The sequence below is a fragment of the Bactrocera oleae genome, chromosome 3, assembly GCF_042242935.1.
Source record: "Bactrocera oleae isolate idBacOlea1 chromosome 3, idBacOlea1, whole genome shotgun sequence".
In the NCBI taxonomy this organism is placed as follows: Eukaryota; Metazoa; Arthropoda; class Insecta; order Diptera; family Tephritidae; genus Bactrocera; species Bactrocera oleae.
The window spans coordinates 60,691,966-60,709,432 of NC_091537.1; the positions used below are offsets into that span (position 1 = coordinate 60,691,966).

The window sequence follows — 17,467 nt, forward strand, 5'->3', positions numbered from 1 at the left end:
ACTCCTGCTTCTCAGAGTCCACCCATGTGTGGAGCTGGAGGATCAAAGTGCCAGTTGATGTTTTGGTGTCCTTGAGATTTCATGTTACTTGTGTTTTTAGTGATTTTATGAATTCTTGTCGATCTTTGATTAAAAGTTTAGATGCTCCCACGAATTAGTACCATAGAGGTCGGCGGGACATCCGCGCCTGGAAAAGAAGCGTACGAATGCGGCCATGAATGCTTGGGTAGTGAGATCGCTTGCTGTCTCCAGGTGTATTGCTTTGGTTGCAAAACAAACAAATACTTATACATAACACATCAAGCACGAACTGCCAGTGTAATTTTTTATGTCATAGTAACCGGCGAAACCGATTCCTGTTGCTGCGAATCGGCGGGTTAGGGTGGAAGGTTCCGCTGGAAGAGCTGCCATGATTCGAGTATCGCATGAGTCGTAAAACTAGTTGGTTACCACCATGTAGGGTAATTGAGTGGGTAAATTGGGTGAGTAGTGACTGCTATAGGGTAGTATAATCAGATGATGTTCGTTATATGATAATGAGCCTGAATTGCTCAACCGACCACTAACGATGCATTATTCCTTTGGGATCAATTAAAGGGTTTAGGGTCAAAATTACTACTTTTACTACTACTATTTTTTTTGTCTATGCTGGTTTTTTGGATTAATGCTCTAAGCTTTTCCTGGAAGTGCTTTCGTTGGGTAAAATAATTAACTTAGTGCGGGTAGTTTTGAACTCGTCTGGAGTTATTTCCAATGCTGAATAAATATGCTATGACTCGAATTGCTTTGGGTAGTGATGAAAATCTCTCCAATGTAACTTCTTGTGTCGTGTTGACGAAAGTCTTGATTGGTCGCAATTCCAGTGTTGTGTCGATTGATTTTTGGGTATTTGGCCAAAGTTTCGTGTCGAGTTTTAGCCATTGTGGTCCGTGCCACCAGAGGTCATTGTTAACCATTTCCAGAGGTGTGCATCCGCGACTACCCTGATCTGCTGGATTGTCCTGGCTTACGATGTGACTCCAATTTTCGGTTCCAACCTTTTCTGCAATTGTGGCAACTCGATGGAATACAAAGTTTGCTCATGAGCATTGGGGTTTACTTAACCAAAAAAGAACAATTGTAAAATCCGTCCAAAGGTGAGTGCGGTACTGAGTAATGTTTAATTGGGGTAGGTCGCATCTACTAGATTCACCAAAAGAACCACACGCAAAGTTCTAGCCTTGGTAAAGATATACTTTTTAATAGGGACACACGATATAAAAAGAGTTGTCCAGATGTTTGTGTTTGTAGAAACCCTGATGTATAAGGTAGCTGTGTAAGCTCTTTCTGATGTCAGAGAATCCGTGAAAATTGATGATCGCAGAGGTCGAAAAATGGGTCCACCGAGGAATTTCAATAAGATGTAAGGCTTTGTAATCCTTTATGAAGGTTTTCTCCTCCCAATCGGAATTGTCGAGCCATATCTGTTGCATTATTATTTTGGCTGTGACTACAACAGGACTGAGCCAACCAGCTGGGTCGAACAATTTTGCTATAATAGATAATACTTCTCTTTTAGTAAACGATGTCTTATCCTGAATAGGGTTGATTACAAATAAGTATGCATCTTTTTTTGCATTCCATCTGATTCCCAGTGTTTTTGTGCTATTGGTTTCCGGTAAACTGAGTAAGTTGGTATCCAACAGGTGTTCTCGTGAGATTCTAGATAAGACATTTGGGTGATTTGAGGTCCATTTGCGTAGAGCAAATCCTGCGGACTCCAAAGAAGGAGTGAGTTCATCTCGTGCCATCTTTGCAGTTGCTACGTCATGTGCAAGTACATCATCGACGTACATTCCGTTTCGAAGTATCTCTGCTGCCAGTGGGTGGTTTCCTTGTACATCATATAGCTAAATATGGAGCACAGTTAATACCAAACGTAACAGTTTGTAGTTCAAAATATTATATTGGATCGTTAGGCGATCTTCTAAATAAGATTCTTTGAAACGGAGTGTGTTTGCTTTCAACAAGTATCTCACGTTACATGTTTTGAATATCTGCATTGAATACGATTCGAAACATACGCCACTTTACCAGTAGGATTACCAGGTCTGCTTGCAGAATAGGTCCAGTGTGTAGTACATCGTTAAGGCTGTTTCTATTTGAGGTGGGGCATGATGCGTTAATTGCCACTCGCAGTTGGGTCGTTAAGCGATCGGGTTTTATGACTGCGTGATGTGGTAAATAGTATGTTTTCGTATTCTCTGCGGGGTCATATTATATATTGGTCATATGACCGAGTTCCAGGTACTCGTTGATGTCCTTTTCGTATTCCGTTTTTATTTCGGGTTGTCTCGATAGGGGTTTTTCATTTCTTAGAAATTGAGCTAAAGCTATATATCTTGAATCTGCGATCATGTCTAAGTCTATGGTTTCTGGGGCTTTAAAGGGTAATGTTGCGACGTAGCGCCTAGTTGAGTGTCTTTGGGTTATTTTTTAATAATTGGCTCACACAGTAAATCCGAAGTTAAAAAGCCTCTACTTTTTCGGAACTTCTTCGATTTCCCAAAATTGTGTAAGCAATTTGTTTGGGGTCATCTTATTGAAAAATGACAATAATAAGGGTGAGATGGGTTTTTCAGGTGTGGCCCCGGAAAGAAGCCACTGAGAATTATTTGTGGGTACAGATCACTTCCGATAAGAATGGCGACAGGTCTGGGTTTATAGAAGTGAGGGTCGGCTAAGCTAAAACCGAGTTTTTTATTGGAAATTATTCTATCAAAAGAGTTAGTGAGTAAGTTACCGGTTAAATTTTTTAAGATGGGTTGTTATTTAAACTCTCTTTTTGTGGTGAACGAAGGGTGAGTTCGCAAGTTTTGGTAGCTGTTGCCGAGACTGTGTTGTTCAATCCAGTCACTTGTGTGTCACTTTTCTTGAATGTGAGTATGACCAATTTTCTGTGGAAAGGAACGTAGCTTCTGACCCAGAGTCTATTAGTGCTCGAGCTGTATATAATTGCCCTTTGTAAAGAAGTTGCACTATGGCAGTACCTAGCAAAATCTGCTTCCTACTTAAGTTTTGTGGGTCTTGGGTTTTACTTTCAGTTGACTGTAAAAGAGTTGTGTAGGCTTGCGGATTTGTATTGGGGTTAAGGGTTTGGGAGGTACTACTATTGTTTGAGTCAAAAGCCGGGTTTGAGGCTCTTGATCCTTGCGGGAGGGATTGGGAGCGGTATGGGGCATCCCTATTCAGAAGAGTGTTATGTTTCTTTCTACATATTCTTCATGAGGATTTGCTCTTGCAATCTTTGTAGCTATGCGATAATGCAAGGCAATTAAAACAGTAACCATTATTTGTTATTACGTTTATTCGGGTATCGACATTCATATGTAAAACCTTTTGGCATTCTCGAATATAATGTTGGTTTATACATAATTTACAACTCTCAATGTCTTGGGGTTTTTTTGAGATGATGCTGCCTCTTACAAGATTTGTATCTATGGGTGAGAAACGCGTCGAAAGTTTTCCATGATGGTATTTCGGAGTTGTCTTCTATGGTGTCCTCAAATTGATGATGTAAGGTTTTGGGTTGTTTCAATTCACATAAGAAGATTAAGATTGGTTCCCAACTAGTGGTGTCTATGTATGCGTTAACTTTGTTTTTCTTTTTTATGCTCGCAGTGCACTAGCCATGAATATTTCCATTCCCACGACAGTCGCGCCTCAGTAACCGGAACGTACCCGGATTTTTATCCGGCCAAGGACTGTCACCTCAGCACCTTTCGTCAAAATTACTTCATGAATGTTTTCTGCCGCTACAACAACAACAACAGCAATGAATATTTAACTGAGCGGGTTATGTAATTTGAATATATACATGTACTTATACATGTATACATACGTGTATGTACGACTAGGTGCCTAGAGTAACGCTACTTGGCTCTCAAAAAATTTATATATATTGTAAGTACGTACTTATGCATAATCAACGAATACTTTGCACTTAATACCTGTTAAGCATAAGATTTTTTTTTATACTCTCGCAACCTGTTGCTACAGAGTATAATAGTTTTGTTCACCTAACGGTTGTTTGTATCACCTAAAACTAATCGAGTTAGATATAGGGTTATGTATATATTAATGATCAGGATGAAAAGACGAATTGAAATCCAGTGTCTGTCCGTCCGTGCAAGCTCTAACTTGAGTAAAAATTGAGATATATTTATGAAACTTGGTAGACCGTGAGACGGTTGGTATGGCAAATGGGCGTAACTGCCACGCCCACAAAACGAAATTAATCAAAAACAAATAAATTGCCATAACTAAGCTCCGCAATAAGATACAAGACTGTTATTTGGTACACAGGATCACATTAGGGAGGGGCATCTGCAATTACATTTTTTTTAAGTGGGCGTGGTCCCGCCCCTAATAGGTTTAATGTGCATATCTCCTAAGCCTCTAATGCTATAATAACCAAATTCACTGGGAGCAAATGTTTCTAGCACCTCTATTGACGGTGTGAAAATGGGTGAAATCGGCTGACAAGCCCGCCCACTCCCCATATAACGGTACTGTTAAAAAATACTAAAAGCGCGATAAACCAAGCACTAAACACGCCAGAGACATTAAATTTTACCTCTGGGATGATATGAGATATCTTTATAGAAACCGCGTTCAAAATTAGTCAGTGGGCGTGGCACCGCCAACTTTTATGTGAAAACCCATATATTGGGATATGCTTAACCGATTTCAACCAAATTCGTTGCATAACGTTCTTTTCATATTCTTATGTTATAGTGCGAAATGGGCGAAATCGGACTACAACCACGCCTATTTCCCATATAACACCATTTTCATTTCCATCTGATTCTTTCACTTTCCACTATGCATATCAAGCGAAATGGGCGAAATCGGACTACAACCACGCCTATTTCCCATATAACACCATTTTCATTTCCATCTGATTCTTTCACTTTCCACTATGCATATCAAGCAACAATGATTATATCGGGGTACTGTGCCACCTGTGACCAAAAATTGTCTAAATCGAACCAAAACTGTTCAAGCTCCTAAGTACTAAATATGTGGACCCCAGTGCCTATAGTTGACCTTCTACCGAAAATATCAGTCAATCCACAAAGAAATCTCGAACGAGTATACCATTTGACTTTGCGAGAGTATAAAATGTTCGGTTACATCCGAACTTAGCCCTTCCTTACTTGTTTTTATATATTTGTTTTCACTTTTCTCTTTTATTCCGTATTGCACTGATAAATTATATATATATTTATTTTTGTAAATCCAAGTTTGGTTGATTGAGTGGATGTACAATATATATAAATCCTGAGGATCCGGTGGTTAATTCGATTCAAACTGTGGTTAATTGGGTGGGTTCTATTTTTTCGGGCACTAATCCGGCCCGAAGGACCAAAATGTCGGGGTACTCAACGTTGGGTTTGCCGGTGTGCTAAATAAAATAAAATGTTAATTAAATTCAACAAAATTTAATTTTAATGTACAATGGTCCCCCGGTAGTCCGACAATCATTTTGCAGGGCAGTGTCGAACTATCGAATTCGTCGGATTGTAGAGTACTGCCTAAGGCTAAGGATTTTTCAGTGTAGGAAACAAAAGTTTTATTAGGTGATTCGTCTGCATTGTACACCTTTGACGGGTTAAGATTTAAATCTTTCACCTTTTGCAAAAATCTTAATTTAAATGGCTCTATGCAGGTGGCATCATTAGAAAGTTTCTCTCCTGTTATGACCATTAAACATATGCCATGACGACTTTTGAAACGTTCTAGCCATCCCTTACTAGCCACAAAATCATCTTTTTTTGTTATTTCTTTATAAAAATATTTAGCTTTCATTGCCAGCAAGGATCCCGAAATGGGCGCATGCCTATTTCTTTCCTGAAGAAACCACATGTATAAAGCTTTTTACACTTATGGATGTTCAGCTTTCTTGAGTGTCTGTCTCTTACCTGGTCCACAGTCAGTAGTTGACACAAACTGTTTTATCTTCTCGTGGTTTTTTTTAATGTCATAAATTGTAGATCGGCCTACCCCGTATTCACTTGCTAAACTACTGAAAGATTCACTACGATTTAGGCGGTCTAAAATATCACATTTTTCTTTAATTGTCAGTGTTTTGTGCTTTCGCTTTTGAGCTTGTGACGACATTACTAGGTACGTATATCTACGTAATACACAATGAATAAACAGTAAACAATGAACACACGCTAGGCGCACGCACCACTCTTCATCGGCAGTAGTCAAGTTCAAACTAAGCAATCGGAATCAAAACAATACCCTACGCGTCGAGCACAATAGTGCCGGATTAGACAGGGGCCGGATTAACGGGGGTCCACTGTATTTGGGTGTACAAGTATAGGGTATAAATGTTATAGACACTTTGTGTGGGTTAATTGTACAATTGAATATTTAAGTGTGTGTTTGTTGGGGTTATATGTATAATTCAATTTATATGTTATTTGTAAGTATAGGCCTAAATATAAATATAAATTTAATATAACCTCATGTGGGTTGATATTCCCGCGTAATTTTGTTGCGGGGGCTATCTGGTTTCACGCCTTTTTGTGTCCGTCCGCGTTGATATATATATTCCTGCCTGTTGATTCGTTCTTATTATACTGACGAGGTATGTTGGTGCTGTTGAGCCTTTTGCATTATCCTCAAATTCGTATTTATACGAGTTTGGAGAACATTGCAGGGATGTGTTCATTTGGTATGAACACAAAAATTAAACAAGTAAGGAAGGACTAAGTTCGTGTCTAACTGAACATCTCATACTCTTGCAACTTGCAAGGATCAAAGCCGGAATAACGAACATTTTTATATGTAGTATAGGCAGAGAACTTAAATGAACTAGAATCGAATTTTGTATTATGCTCGATTAGACGGCTAACCGAGCTGAAAAATTCCGAGCAGGGAATTCACTATTTTCAGAGGTATTCGCTGCTATTTAGCAGTGATAAGAATGCTCTCTGGCAGAAATATGTACGTATCTACCAACATAAAGAGAAAAATGAAATACTTATGTATTATTATGTATAAAATACAAATGCCAAATATTTTTACTTTTTTAATAATTTTCTAATTTCAATTGTTACAAAATTAATCATTTATGTATGTACATACATACATATATACTTATATGCATAAATATGAAGTTCATATACATTCTCTGGTATGTATATATGGAGGAATAGAATTTTTGATATTATCACTTATCAATAAATACAGTGACGAGCAATACTGTAACACTTCACAGAGATCCATTCTAAAATGGCGCCTAAAACAAAAATAAACAACGATGTCTTCAATTAATTGTAGCCTAAGCTTTATTAAAGTAACTAAACATGGTATTTTAATAACAACTCAATATGTTTAAAAGTAATAATGCAAAAAAAAAAGCTTAATGTTACAGTTACTATAAAAAATCATAAAATTAATACTTGGTATAAAAACCCCTAGTTTTTTACTTTGTATATTTCGATACAAAATCGGGGAGTATTGCATTCCAAACTTCTTGGGTCCGCTCGCACAACTCAATTACCCCCTTAGGAGGATTAGGGTACTTCGCTAGGTGTGCCTTGACATGACTCCACAGATTTTCGATTAGATTCACGTCCGGTGATTGAGGAGACCATTTAAGGGTCGAAAATGTTTGACGTTTTATCCAATCTTGTACAAGGCGAGCCGTGTGTTTCGGGTCATTGTCTTGCTGAAAGATAACTTTTTCAGCCGCAAGACCCAAATCTTCGATGACTGTCAGCAAATTTTGTTGTAAATGGTCAGATACTGCTCCTTACATGATTCCATCAATACGTACCAGACGACCTACACCATTTTTGGTGATACATCCCCAAACCATGATTTACCCGCCACCATGCTTTACAGTTTGGGAAATATGGTTTAGTTTAATCGTGTTTCGGTTTGGTGTGTAGTACCAGGAACGTCCATCAGATTGATAGCGATTTATTTTTGTCTCATCAGACCATATTACCTTTAAAATTAAAAGTAAAGTGAATATTTTTATAAATTAAATTTTTTTTTGTTTTAATCATACCATATCCCAATCTTCTTCAGTCCAATTCTAAAATTTTCTGCGTGTTTTCGGGCTGCATGGTCACATTTGACAACTCAATTATCACTTAACAACTAAAAAATTCCCGCCTGTTTATCGCAATTATAAAAAATAGCGGTAATAAATGCTCACATGACGCTCGATCATAACTGTAACATTTTAGTTCCTGTTAATTTTCGCTGTGCACAGCAGTTTATTGTTGTTTGATCTTGGCACTTTTACAGTACAGGTAAAATATGATGTCCACACACAACATTTAAAAAAGAAAAACTTAAGTTTTAACTCTAACTGATGAAATATACTTCATTAAAATAATAGCGTCTTTAACTTGTTACAGTATTGTTCGTCACTGTACGTGTGCGCGCACTGCTCTATATGTAAGTATGTATGTACAAATATGCTTATGACATTGTCAAATATGTAATGCATACACAAATCTACATACATATAAGCGTACATTTGTAAGTATGTCAGTCAATAGACAAAAATACAAACATTGTTGTACAAAAACAACAATTGTCTCAAATAGCATGAGCAGCATCAGAAATCATTAGGTAGCCAATTTGACAAATCCTAAATTTGTAGTAAATCACACAACAAAAACCTTTTCATCCACGAACGTTGGCACACATGCAATAAGCTAAGTCGTTTCATTCATAAAAGCAAACGCGACGATGGTAAAAGCTAGAAATCGTAAATTAAACAACTTTCGGATGTTCCCTCTTGAATAATTATGCTACAATGTTAGCACTCACGAAAGACATATTATTTCCCTTTTTTAATAAAACGCCCTTTTTATGTTTAAATTAAAAATGTTTATTTTTTTTATTAAATGTTATTTTCACAACCTTTGAACTAAAAGTTAATACCACGATTTTAAAAAGGGCGGTAGCGGAGATAGCGATTATACGGTGACGTTGCGCAAAAGAGATCGGAATTATTTCGAATGTGTTGAATTGATGATCCAATCCCTCTTTTTGTTGATTGTGTGGAGTGTCATCGTATATGGTGGTAACTTCTGTGGTTACATCGTGTGCAGTGTGGTCGTGTATGTTGTGAGTGCGAGTTGTGTTCCAAGGTGTGGTGTGTTGTATTAGGGTGTGACATTATTTACCCTGATGAAGCGGTGTAGTTGGAAGGGGAGTTTATAGTCATTTAAACACCTCTAGAAGGAAAAAATGACAACCCACAAAACAATTCTAAAATATTTTTCCCTGGCTTGCAAAAATCATCGTCAATATGTATGCATGTTCATATATTGTATAAACGTACAAGCGAGCGTTCGTTTATTTTTTCGGCACATCTCGGTTTTCTATCAATAACACAATGTTGTGACGCTTTGTCGTCGTGTCAGTCGACACATTGACTCTTTGACATGAAAGCAAAAAACATAAGCATCCTGAGATTTCACATATAGCAATGAGTGTACATATCTACATATATATGTTGTTTGTAAACAAATTTAGAAATATTTTTTATACTCTTGCAACCTGTTGCTACAGAGTATAATAGTTTTGTTCACCTAACGGTTGTTTGTATCACCTAAAACTAATCGATATATATATATATATATGTAAGGATGGAAGAAAAAAGGCACGTCCGAGGCGGTTGAGTGTTGACGATGAAAAAGGGAGAGCAGTAGCTTTATTAATTCTTGTTACCATATGTGACAGAGTTGCATTTTTTAAAATTACTTATAATCTAATAACTTAGGATTGCGAAGGCAACGCACGGCACAGGGAACCACAGTACCCCCCTCCTAGAGAGTCGTAGAAGGCGCGATGAAAGCGGGCTTTAGACGATCGATGGAGACTTTAATTCTATTAGCGTTGACCTCGATTACAAAATATTTCGGCGTACGATTGATAACCTTGAATGGTCCTTTGTAGGGTGCTGATAACGATGGTCGGATGGAATCGTCTCGAATGAAGACTTGATCGCATGACTTGAGACTGTTGTGAACGAATGTCTTTTGTGAAGAGTACCAAACGGGATCAACTGGGCGAATTTCATTCATGATGTGTCGTAACTTTTGTACTAACTCTGTTTCGTCGCAAGTGCGACCGTTGCTAGTGCAAAAATCGGCCGGTAGACGAAGCACAGTTCCATAAACTAGTTCTGCAGGTGAACAACCGATGTCGTCTTTAAAGGCTGAGCAGAGACCCAGCAGGATGACTGGTAGATAGGCTGTCTAATTGTCTACGTTGTGACATAAAATTGCGGATTTTAGTGTGCGATGCCACCTTTCAATCAGCCCATTACACTGTGGGTGATATGGTGTAGTTCGCAGGTGTGAAACTCCAAGGCATTGCAGGAGCTCGTGGAATAACGCGCTCTCAAATTAGCGACCGAGGTCGGACGTGATGTCGATGGGAAGGGGCCAACTATGTCTATGTGCAAGTGGCCAAAGCGTTGACTGGGGCTCTCCCTGCGTTGTAACAAACTTCTATTGTGGCGAATGATTTTGCTGCGTTGACACTGAGCGCAATTTTTAACAAACAACTTACTGTCGCGTTGAATTCCCGGCCACACAAAACGTTCAACCATTAATTTTGCAGTGGCGCGCATCCCAGGGTGTGATAGATTGTGTGTGGCTTGAAGAAAGGCTTGACGGAACCTCGCTGTTATAAAAGGGCGTCAAAGGCCTGTCAAAAGGTCGCAAACAACTTTCTTTGAACCTGAAGGTAAAACAAAACTTCTTAATTTAAGAGAATGGGAAATCGTATTGTTTAAGTATGAGTTTAATTCCTCGTCATTAGCTTGGTCATCTGCAAGCTCATCATAGTTGATCGAAACTGCGGTGAGCGATTGTATTCGCGAGAGCAGGGCGGCTGCTACATTGTCTTCGCCTTTAACATGCCGAATTTTAGTTGTAATCTGGGATATGAAGTCCAGTTGTCTAGCTTGTCTGTCTGAAGCTTTATGCAAGTGTTGGTGAAAGGCAAAGATGAGTGGTTTGTGGTCGGTGTACACATGGCAAACACGACCCTCTACCATGTAACGAAAGTGGCGCATCGCGAAGTAAACTGCGGTCAACTCGCGGTCATAGGTGCTGTAGCGTGTTTCTGCGGGCGTAAACTTGCGTGAAAAAAATCCTAGTGGCTGCAGAGCACCGTCAACAATCTGATTCAGAACGGCGCCGGCTGCAAAATCCGAAGCGTCTACCCACAGAGAGAGTTCTGCATGCGGCAGTGGACACATCTGCACCTGAATCGATCAAACACTTCATGTTGGCTGTCGTGTCATAAATGCAAAGTCGGTAAGTGCTTTTAGTATCAGAGTGTTTGCCTGTTTCTGATACTGAATTAGCTGAGCTTGCCTATTGTGAGTGATTTGCTGGCTCCGACTGTGCGTATGAGCATGGCTGACGGCATTTAGTAGCTTTATTGCCGAAAGGCGGTTGGTATTGCAGATGGATGTAATCGGACCACTGCCACGCTCCACACTAAGATACAAGACTGTTATTTGGTATACAGAATCACATTAGATAGGAGCATCTGCACATACATTTTGTTTTTAAGTGGGCGTGGTCCCGCCCCCTAATAGGTTTAATGTGCATATCTCCTTAATCGCTAAAGCTATAATAACAAAATTCACTGAGAAAAAATGTTTTTACCACCTCTATCGACAGTGTGATAATGGGTGAAATCGGGTGACAAACCCGCCCATTCCCCATGTAACGGTACTGTTAAAAACTACTAAAAGCACGATAAATCAAGCACTAAACACGCCAGAGACATTAAATTTTATCTCTGGGATGGTATGAGATGACTTTATATGAACCGACTTCAAAATTAGACAGTGGACGTGGCACCGCTCACTTTTAGGTGAAAATCCATATCTTGGGATCTGTGCGAAAATGGGCGAAATCGGATTACAGCCACGCCTATTTTACATATAACACCATTTTAAATTCCATCTGATTCTTTCACTTTCCATTATGCAAATCAAGCAACAATGCCTATATTGTAAATCTTTGCGTAAATAATGCTTTTAAGGTGTGCCACCTTGTGACAAAAAATTGTCTAAATCGAACCAAAACTGTTCAAGCCCCTAGGTACTGAACCCAGTGCCTATAGTTGACTAATACCGAAAATATCGTTCAATGTGTAAGATATACAATTGAAATTCATATAATAAAATAAATAAATGAAACTCTCGATAATAGTATGTTTAGTGTCAAAAATGGGTTGAATCGGAACAATACTTCCTTTAATATAAAATTTTGCCACCACCTGAAGTAATTTCTCGGCTTTAATCCTTGCAAGTTGCAAGAGTATTGAGTGTTCGATTACACCCGAATTTTAAACTTCCTTACGTGTGTTCTATAATATTTCTTTACATGTATACACGATATTAAAGGAATTCCCTGGTTGAGTGCATGAATTCTGTACTTTTGTGACTCCTTAATGGTGTCAAATACATGAATTATTTAAAGATTTATATTAAATTATTACTACTAACTACTAACTCAGTAAGAATGAATTTACATAAAATAATTAAAAAAATAATAAATAATAGTTCAATAAAAAGAAAAATATTTCAAATGGACTATCAATATTCCCAGTTTGGCATACATATTATATTCTCTTCAATATTCGCCGGTTGGTTATGTTAAGAGAGCGTATGTGTACAGATTCACCGCTGTTATAAAAGCGACAAATGTTATTTGTTTCTTCTGCTTATGAGATGAATTCCCCGACTAAAATTTTACAAACGTTCGCTGTCGAACCTGCACCCTCTTGTTCATCTAAGTTCTCTGGTATAGGTATATGAGAGATAGGGGCAGTATAGACCCGATTTTATTATATTATTTTTTAGTATTATTACATATTGTTAAAAGAAAAAAATGTCTGAGTTTCATTAAGGTACCAAACATACAAATATATGAGGAGTAAAGAAAAGGATATGCTTGAAAACTCGAATATTAGTTATATGGGATTTTATCCATTGCCCCGTTAAGGTAAAACACGCTCTTTAATATTCATTGAGATAACTCACATATTGGTCGATATATGCGGCATAAAGTCATCCGGAAGTTCGAAAAGTTTTGTATAAGGTATATGGGGACTAGGGAAATTATTGATCCAATGTAACCCATTTGTGGCATAGAGGCATACTATTATCAGAAAAGGAGTTTCTCGAAATTTCTATGATATATCCCATAGATTAACCGATATTTTCGATAATAGTTCGCAATTTTGTTAGGAGCTATGACCCACTTAAGTGGCACACTTCAAAGTCACTATTCGTTTAAAGTTTTATCCAGTTATATTCATTCTCGCTTGATTCGTATACTGGAAACTGAAAGAATCAGATGAAATTTAAAATTGTGTGAAAAGTAGGCGTGGTTGTAGTCCGTAGCACTGTATTATAGAAATATTTGAATCATCTTACGTAGCGAATTTAATTTAAATCGGTGGAACATGTCCCGAGACATGGGTTTTCACCTAAAATGTGGGCGGTGCCACGCCACGGTGAAATTAAATACTTGTGTCGCTTTTTTTCAGTGAGTTATAGCTTTTTAGTAGTTTTTAACATAACCGTTATATGAAGAGTGAGCGTGGTTATAGTCCGAATTTACGCATTTTCACACTATCGGTAGGGGTGCTAAAAAGATTTGTTGTAAGTGAATTTGCTTATTATAGGTTTAGCGGCTTAGAAGATAATAATAATAATAAACCCAACGATTACCCTCCTCCCGCCCAACCGACGCGAGGGGCGCAATCCGCATACGTGCGGAATTAGCCGAGTCAGAAAAGGCAAGAGAGTTTTTTAAGTGTTGAGATCTAAAACTGCTCAGCTACAGAAACAAAAATTTCGACAGCTAAGATCTAAAGTTACAATATAATAAATTGTTACATTTTCATTTATTAAGAGAAAACAATAAAGTCTTTTTAATTTTGAAAAGTGAGTCAGATAAGTCAAATGTGCTGGAATGAGAATTAAAATCATGACATATACGGCGGAATGGCTCGTTTAGTTCAAAATTTGATCTACAGGATTTTAGCAGTAAAGGTCTAAACTGCCTCGAAAGGCGAACCGGGATATTAAATTTAATTTCAGACAGGAGAAAAGAACTGCAAACAGTTCTATTCAAAAGTTTCACTAAGAATATTATGCCAAGCATTTCCCTACGACTAGAAAGTGTAGGTAGATTAATAAGTTTTAAACGACTTGTGTATGGAGGTAGACTTACCCTAGCATCCCATCGGAAATGCGCTAAGGCGAAAAGTAAAAATTGTTTTTGAACCGACTCTAACTTGTCAGAATGGATTTGGTAGCTAGGGTTCCATACCACAGAGCCATATTCCAATATAGGTCTAACCAAAGTTGTATAAAGTGTTTTAGTAATATACGGATCTCTAAATTCTTTAGACCAACGTTTAACAAAACTGAGGACAGCTTTTGCTTTCAAGACCATGGTATCAATATGAAGACTGAAATTAAGCTTAGGGTCCATATTAACTCCCAAATCAACATAGTTTAAAACTTGCTCTAGAATATGGTGTTTTATTACGTAAGAAGAGGGGTGCACAGATCTACGGGAAAAGCACATCGTCTTACATTTATTGAGATTCAATGGCAAATCATTTCTATCACACCATGCAACCAAATTGTTTAAGTCTGTTTGCAACAGACACCTTTCCTCAGTTGAAGTGTATGATTTAAAAAGCTTTACATCGTCAGCGTATAATAAAATTTTTGAGAATTTTATTACTGAAGAGATATCGTTAATAAACAACAAGAACAGAATCGGGCCAAGATGACTACCTTGCGGAACACCAGAAGAAACATTAATTGTATCTGAAGGTGTATCCTCAAATATCACTCGTTGTGTTCTATTATAAAGATAGGAAGATACCCATTGAAGGAATCTTGGCTGAAAGCCCAGCAGATCAAGTTTATGTATGAGAATCGAGATATTTACTTTATCGAAAGCTTTGCTAAAGTCTGTGTATATAACATCCGTATGCTTATGTTCCCTAAAACCCAATGATACATGGTTTACAAATTCAAGTAAGTTTGATATAGTCGAGTTCCCTTTACGAAATCCATGCTGAGATGGGGAAATTAACGGAGAAATCGAAAAGGTTATATGGTCAGTGATGATAGCTTCAAAAAGTTTAGGTATAACTGATAGTTTTGCGATACCTCTATAGTTTTCAATGTTCGATCTAAATCCACTTTTATGCAAAGGGATTATAAATGACTGTTTCCATATTGAAGGAAATATACCGTGTTTAAGAGAGGAATTAAATATCCTTGTCAAAGGCAAGTAAATATATTTGGCACTATTTTTTAGGAAGCATGAGGGTATCATGTCTGGGCCATAACTAAAAGATGGTTTTAACTTATTTAAATTAAAAAGGACGTCTTCTTCAGAAATAACTGGGGCGTTAATTAAAGTATTCGAACACAGCACTTGCTGATAAGAAAAAGTTTTGGAAGAATTATTACAGTAGTTTGACTTGAAAAATTCTGCAAACATATTGGATATAATATCATTGTCACTTGAAATGATAGATTTGTATTTCATTGCGGACGGAAATTTGGAAATCCTGCGTTTGGAGTTGACGAAATCATAAAACGATTTTGGATTACTTACAATATTTTTTTTAACTTTATTTAAGTAATTATTATAACATTTTTTGTTTAGGTCAAAATATTGTCGACGCAATAGCGAATATTTAGAATAGTCGACAAGTGAACCGGTTTTTTTAAAATGTTTAAAGGCTCGAGTTTTTCTGTTTTTCAATTTATATAACTCTTTCGAAAACCACGGACTTATACTTTTGTTTTTGTTAACAATTACTATTGGAACATACTTTTTAAATAATTTCATAATAATATTATTAAAATGAGAGACACTCAATTCAGTGTCACCATTATAATTAGGCCATGTTATTGTAGAAAGTTCTATATTTAATTTTTTTAAATTAGCTTTTGCAAAGTTAAACCGAGTACAGAAGTTTGATGATTATTATCCCGTACAAAGCCTGAGATTTCGACAGATATTTCCAAAGCAGGATGATATGAGTCCTCTGGTAGAACAAGAGGATTACTCTGAATAACGGAACACTTTGCAGAGGTATCAACGTATACTAAATCTAAGCATTTACCAAATTTATTCGGAATCAAATTAATTTGGTTCAGACCCAACTCGGACATTTTTTCGAAAAACTCATTAAAACATGACCGATTGCAAATCGGCACGATATAGTCATCGAATGGTTTCCACGAAGCACACGGTAAATTGAAATCACCTAATACAATTATTGAATCTGCATTATTTGCCATCGAGGTAGCACTATTTATTAAAGAAGCATGCTGCATGTATACAGATAAGTCGGAATGGGGTGGTATATAAGATAGGGTTAAATAAATAAAGCAACTATTAACGTATACTCTAATACATTTAAATTCAAATGAGTCGGTCCCTGGAACAAGAATATTTTCAGATGGGAGAGATATCTACATTAATCTTATAAGAGGGCGAGGCCACGCCCATCTTTTCAAAATTTTTAACCCACAGATGCCCCTTAGTACTGCAATCCTCTGTACCTAATTTTAGGTTTATATCTTACTTAAGAGCTTAGTTAAGACATTTTATAGATTTTCGATTAATGGCGTGGCAGTGACCCGATTACGCCCATCTACGAAGTCGTCCTCAATTTTGTTACCAAGGAACACGTGTACCAATCCATTAAAAATTCTTCATTAAGATATCTTAATTTTTACTCAAGTTATCGCTTGCACAGACGGACGGACGGACGGACAGACCCGGGTTTCAACTCGTCTCATCATCCTGATCATTTATATATACATAACCCTATATCTAACTCGATTATTTTTAACTGATACAACACCCGTTAGGTGAACAAACCTATTATAGTCTGCAGCAACATGTTGCAAGAGAATAAAAAAATCTGTTTAAAATCATAAAAAAAAGCAAATCAAAATTTAAATTTACTAAGTCAAGGAAGGGTATCAAGGGAAAACATAGAAAAAAGAAAGCCTATGCATAAATATTATCCACAAAATTGACAAAACTTGTTATACAATTTTAGCTCAATTTGGACCCTGGTCATTTGGTCCGCAGCACGGATTTGCACGTATAACTAGATGGAATTTGGAGCGATCTCCAGAACGCTTGCACAATGGTGATGTTGAAGCTATTTTCTCTTTGACGGACAACGAATTTACTCGTTCTATGTGGAATTATCAGTAAGAATTAAAATAAATTTATCATCAAAATATGTATGTATATAAATATTATATCATTTGACGAAATTGTTTTTCAACATTTCATTACATTTTTCTTCATGTCCAATATATTTATATTAAAATCACCATAAATAACTCAAGTGATATACA

General features: G+C 37.1%; 1 protein-coding gene across 17 annotated transcripts in view; it reads left to right on the plus strand.

Annotated features, from left to right (window-relative positions):
• The window catches only part of LOC106624388 (uncharacterized), a 132,219-nt gene that overhangs the window by 66,536 nt on the left and 48,216 nt on the right, over positions 1-17,467 (plus strand). For all 17 annotated transcript variants that reach the window (XM_036364982.2, XM_036364935.2, XM_036364937.2 and 14 more), the window contains one exon: positions 17,161-17,317. In XM_036364982.2, the coding sequence (XP_036220875.1) occupies positions 17,161-17,317 (157 nt within the window). The remainder of the gene's footprint in view (positions 1-17,160; positions 17,318-17,467) is intronic.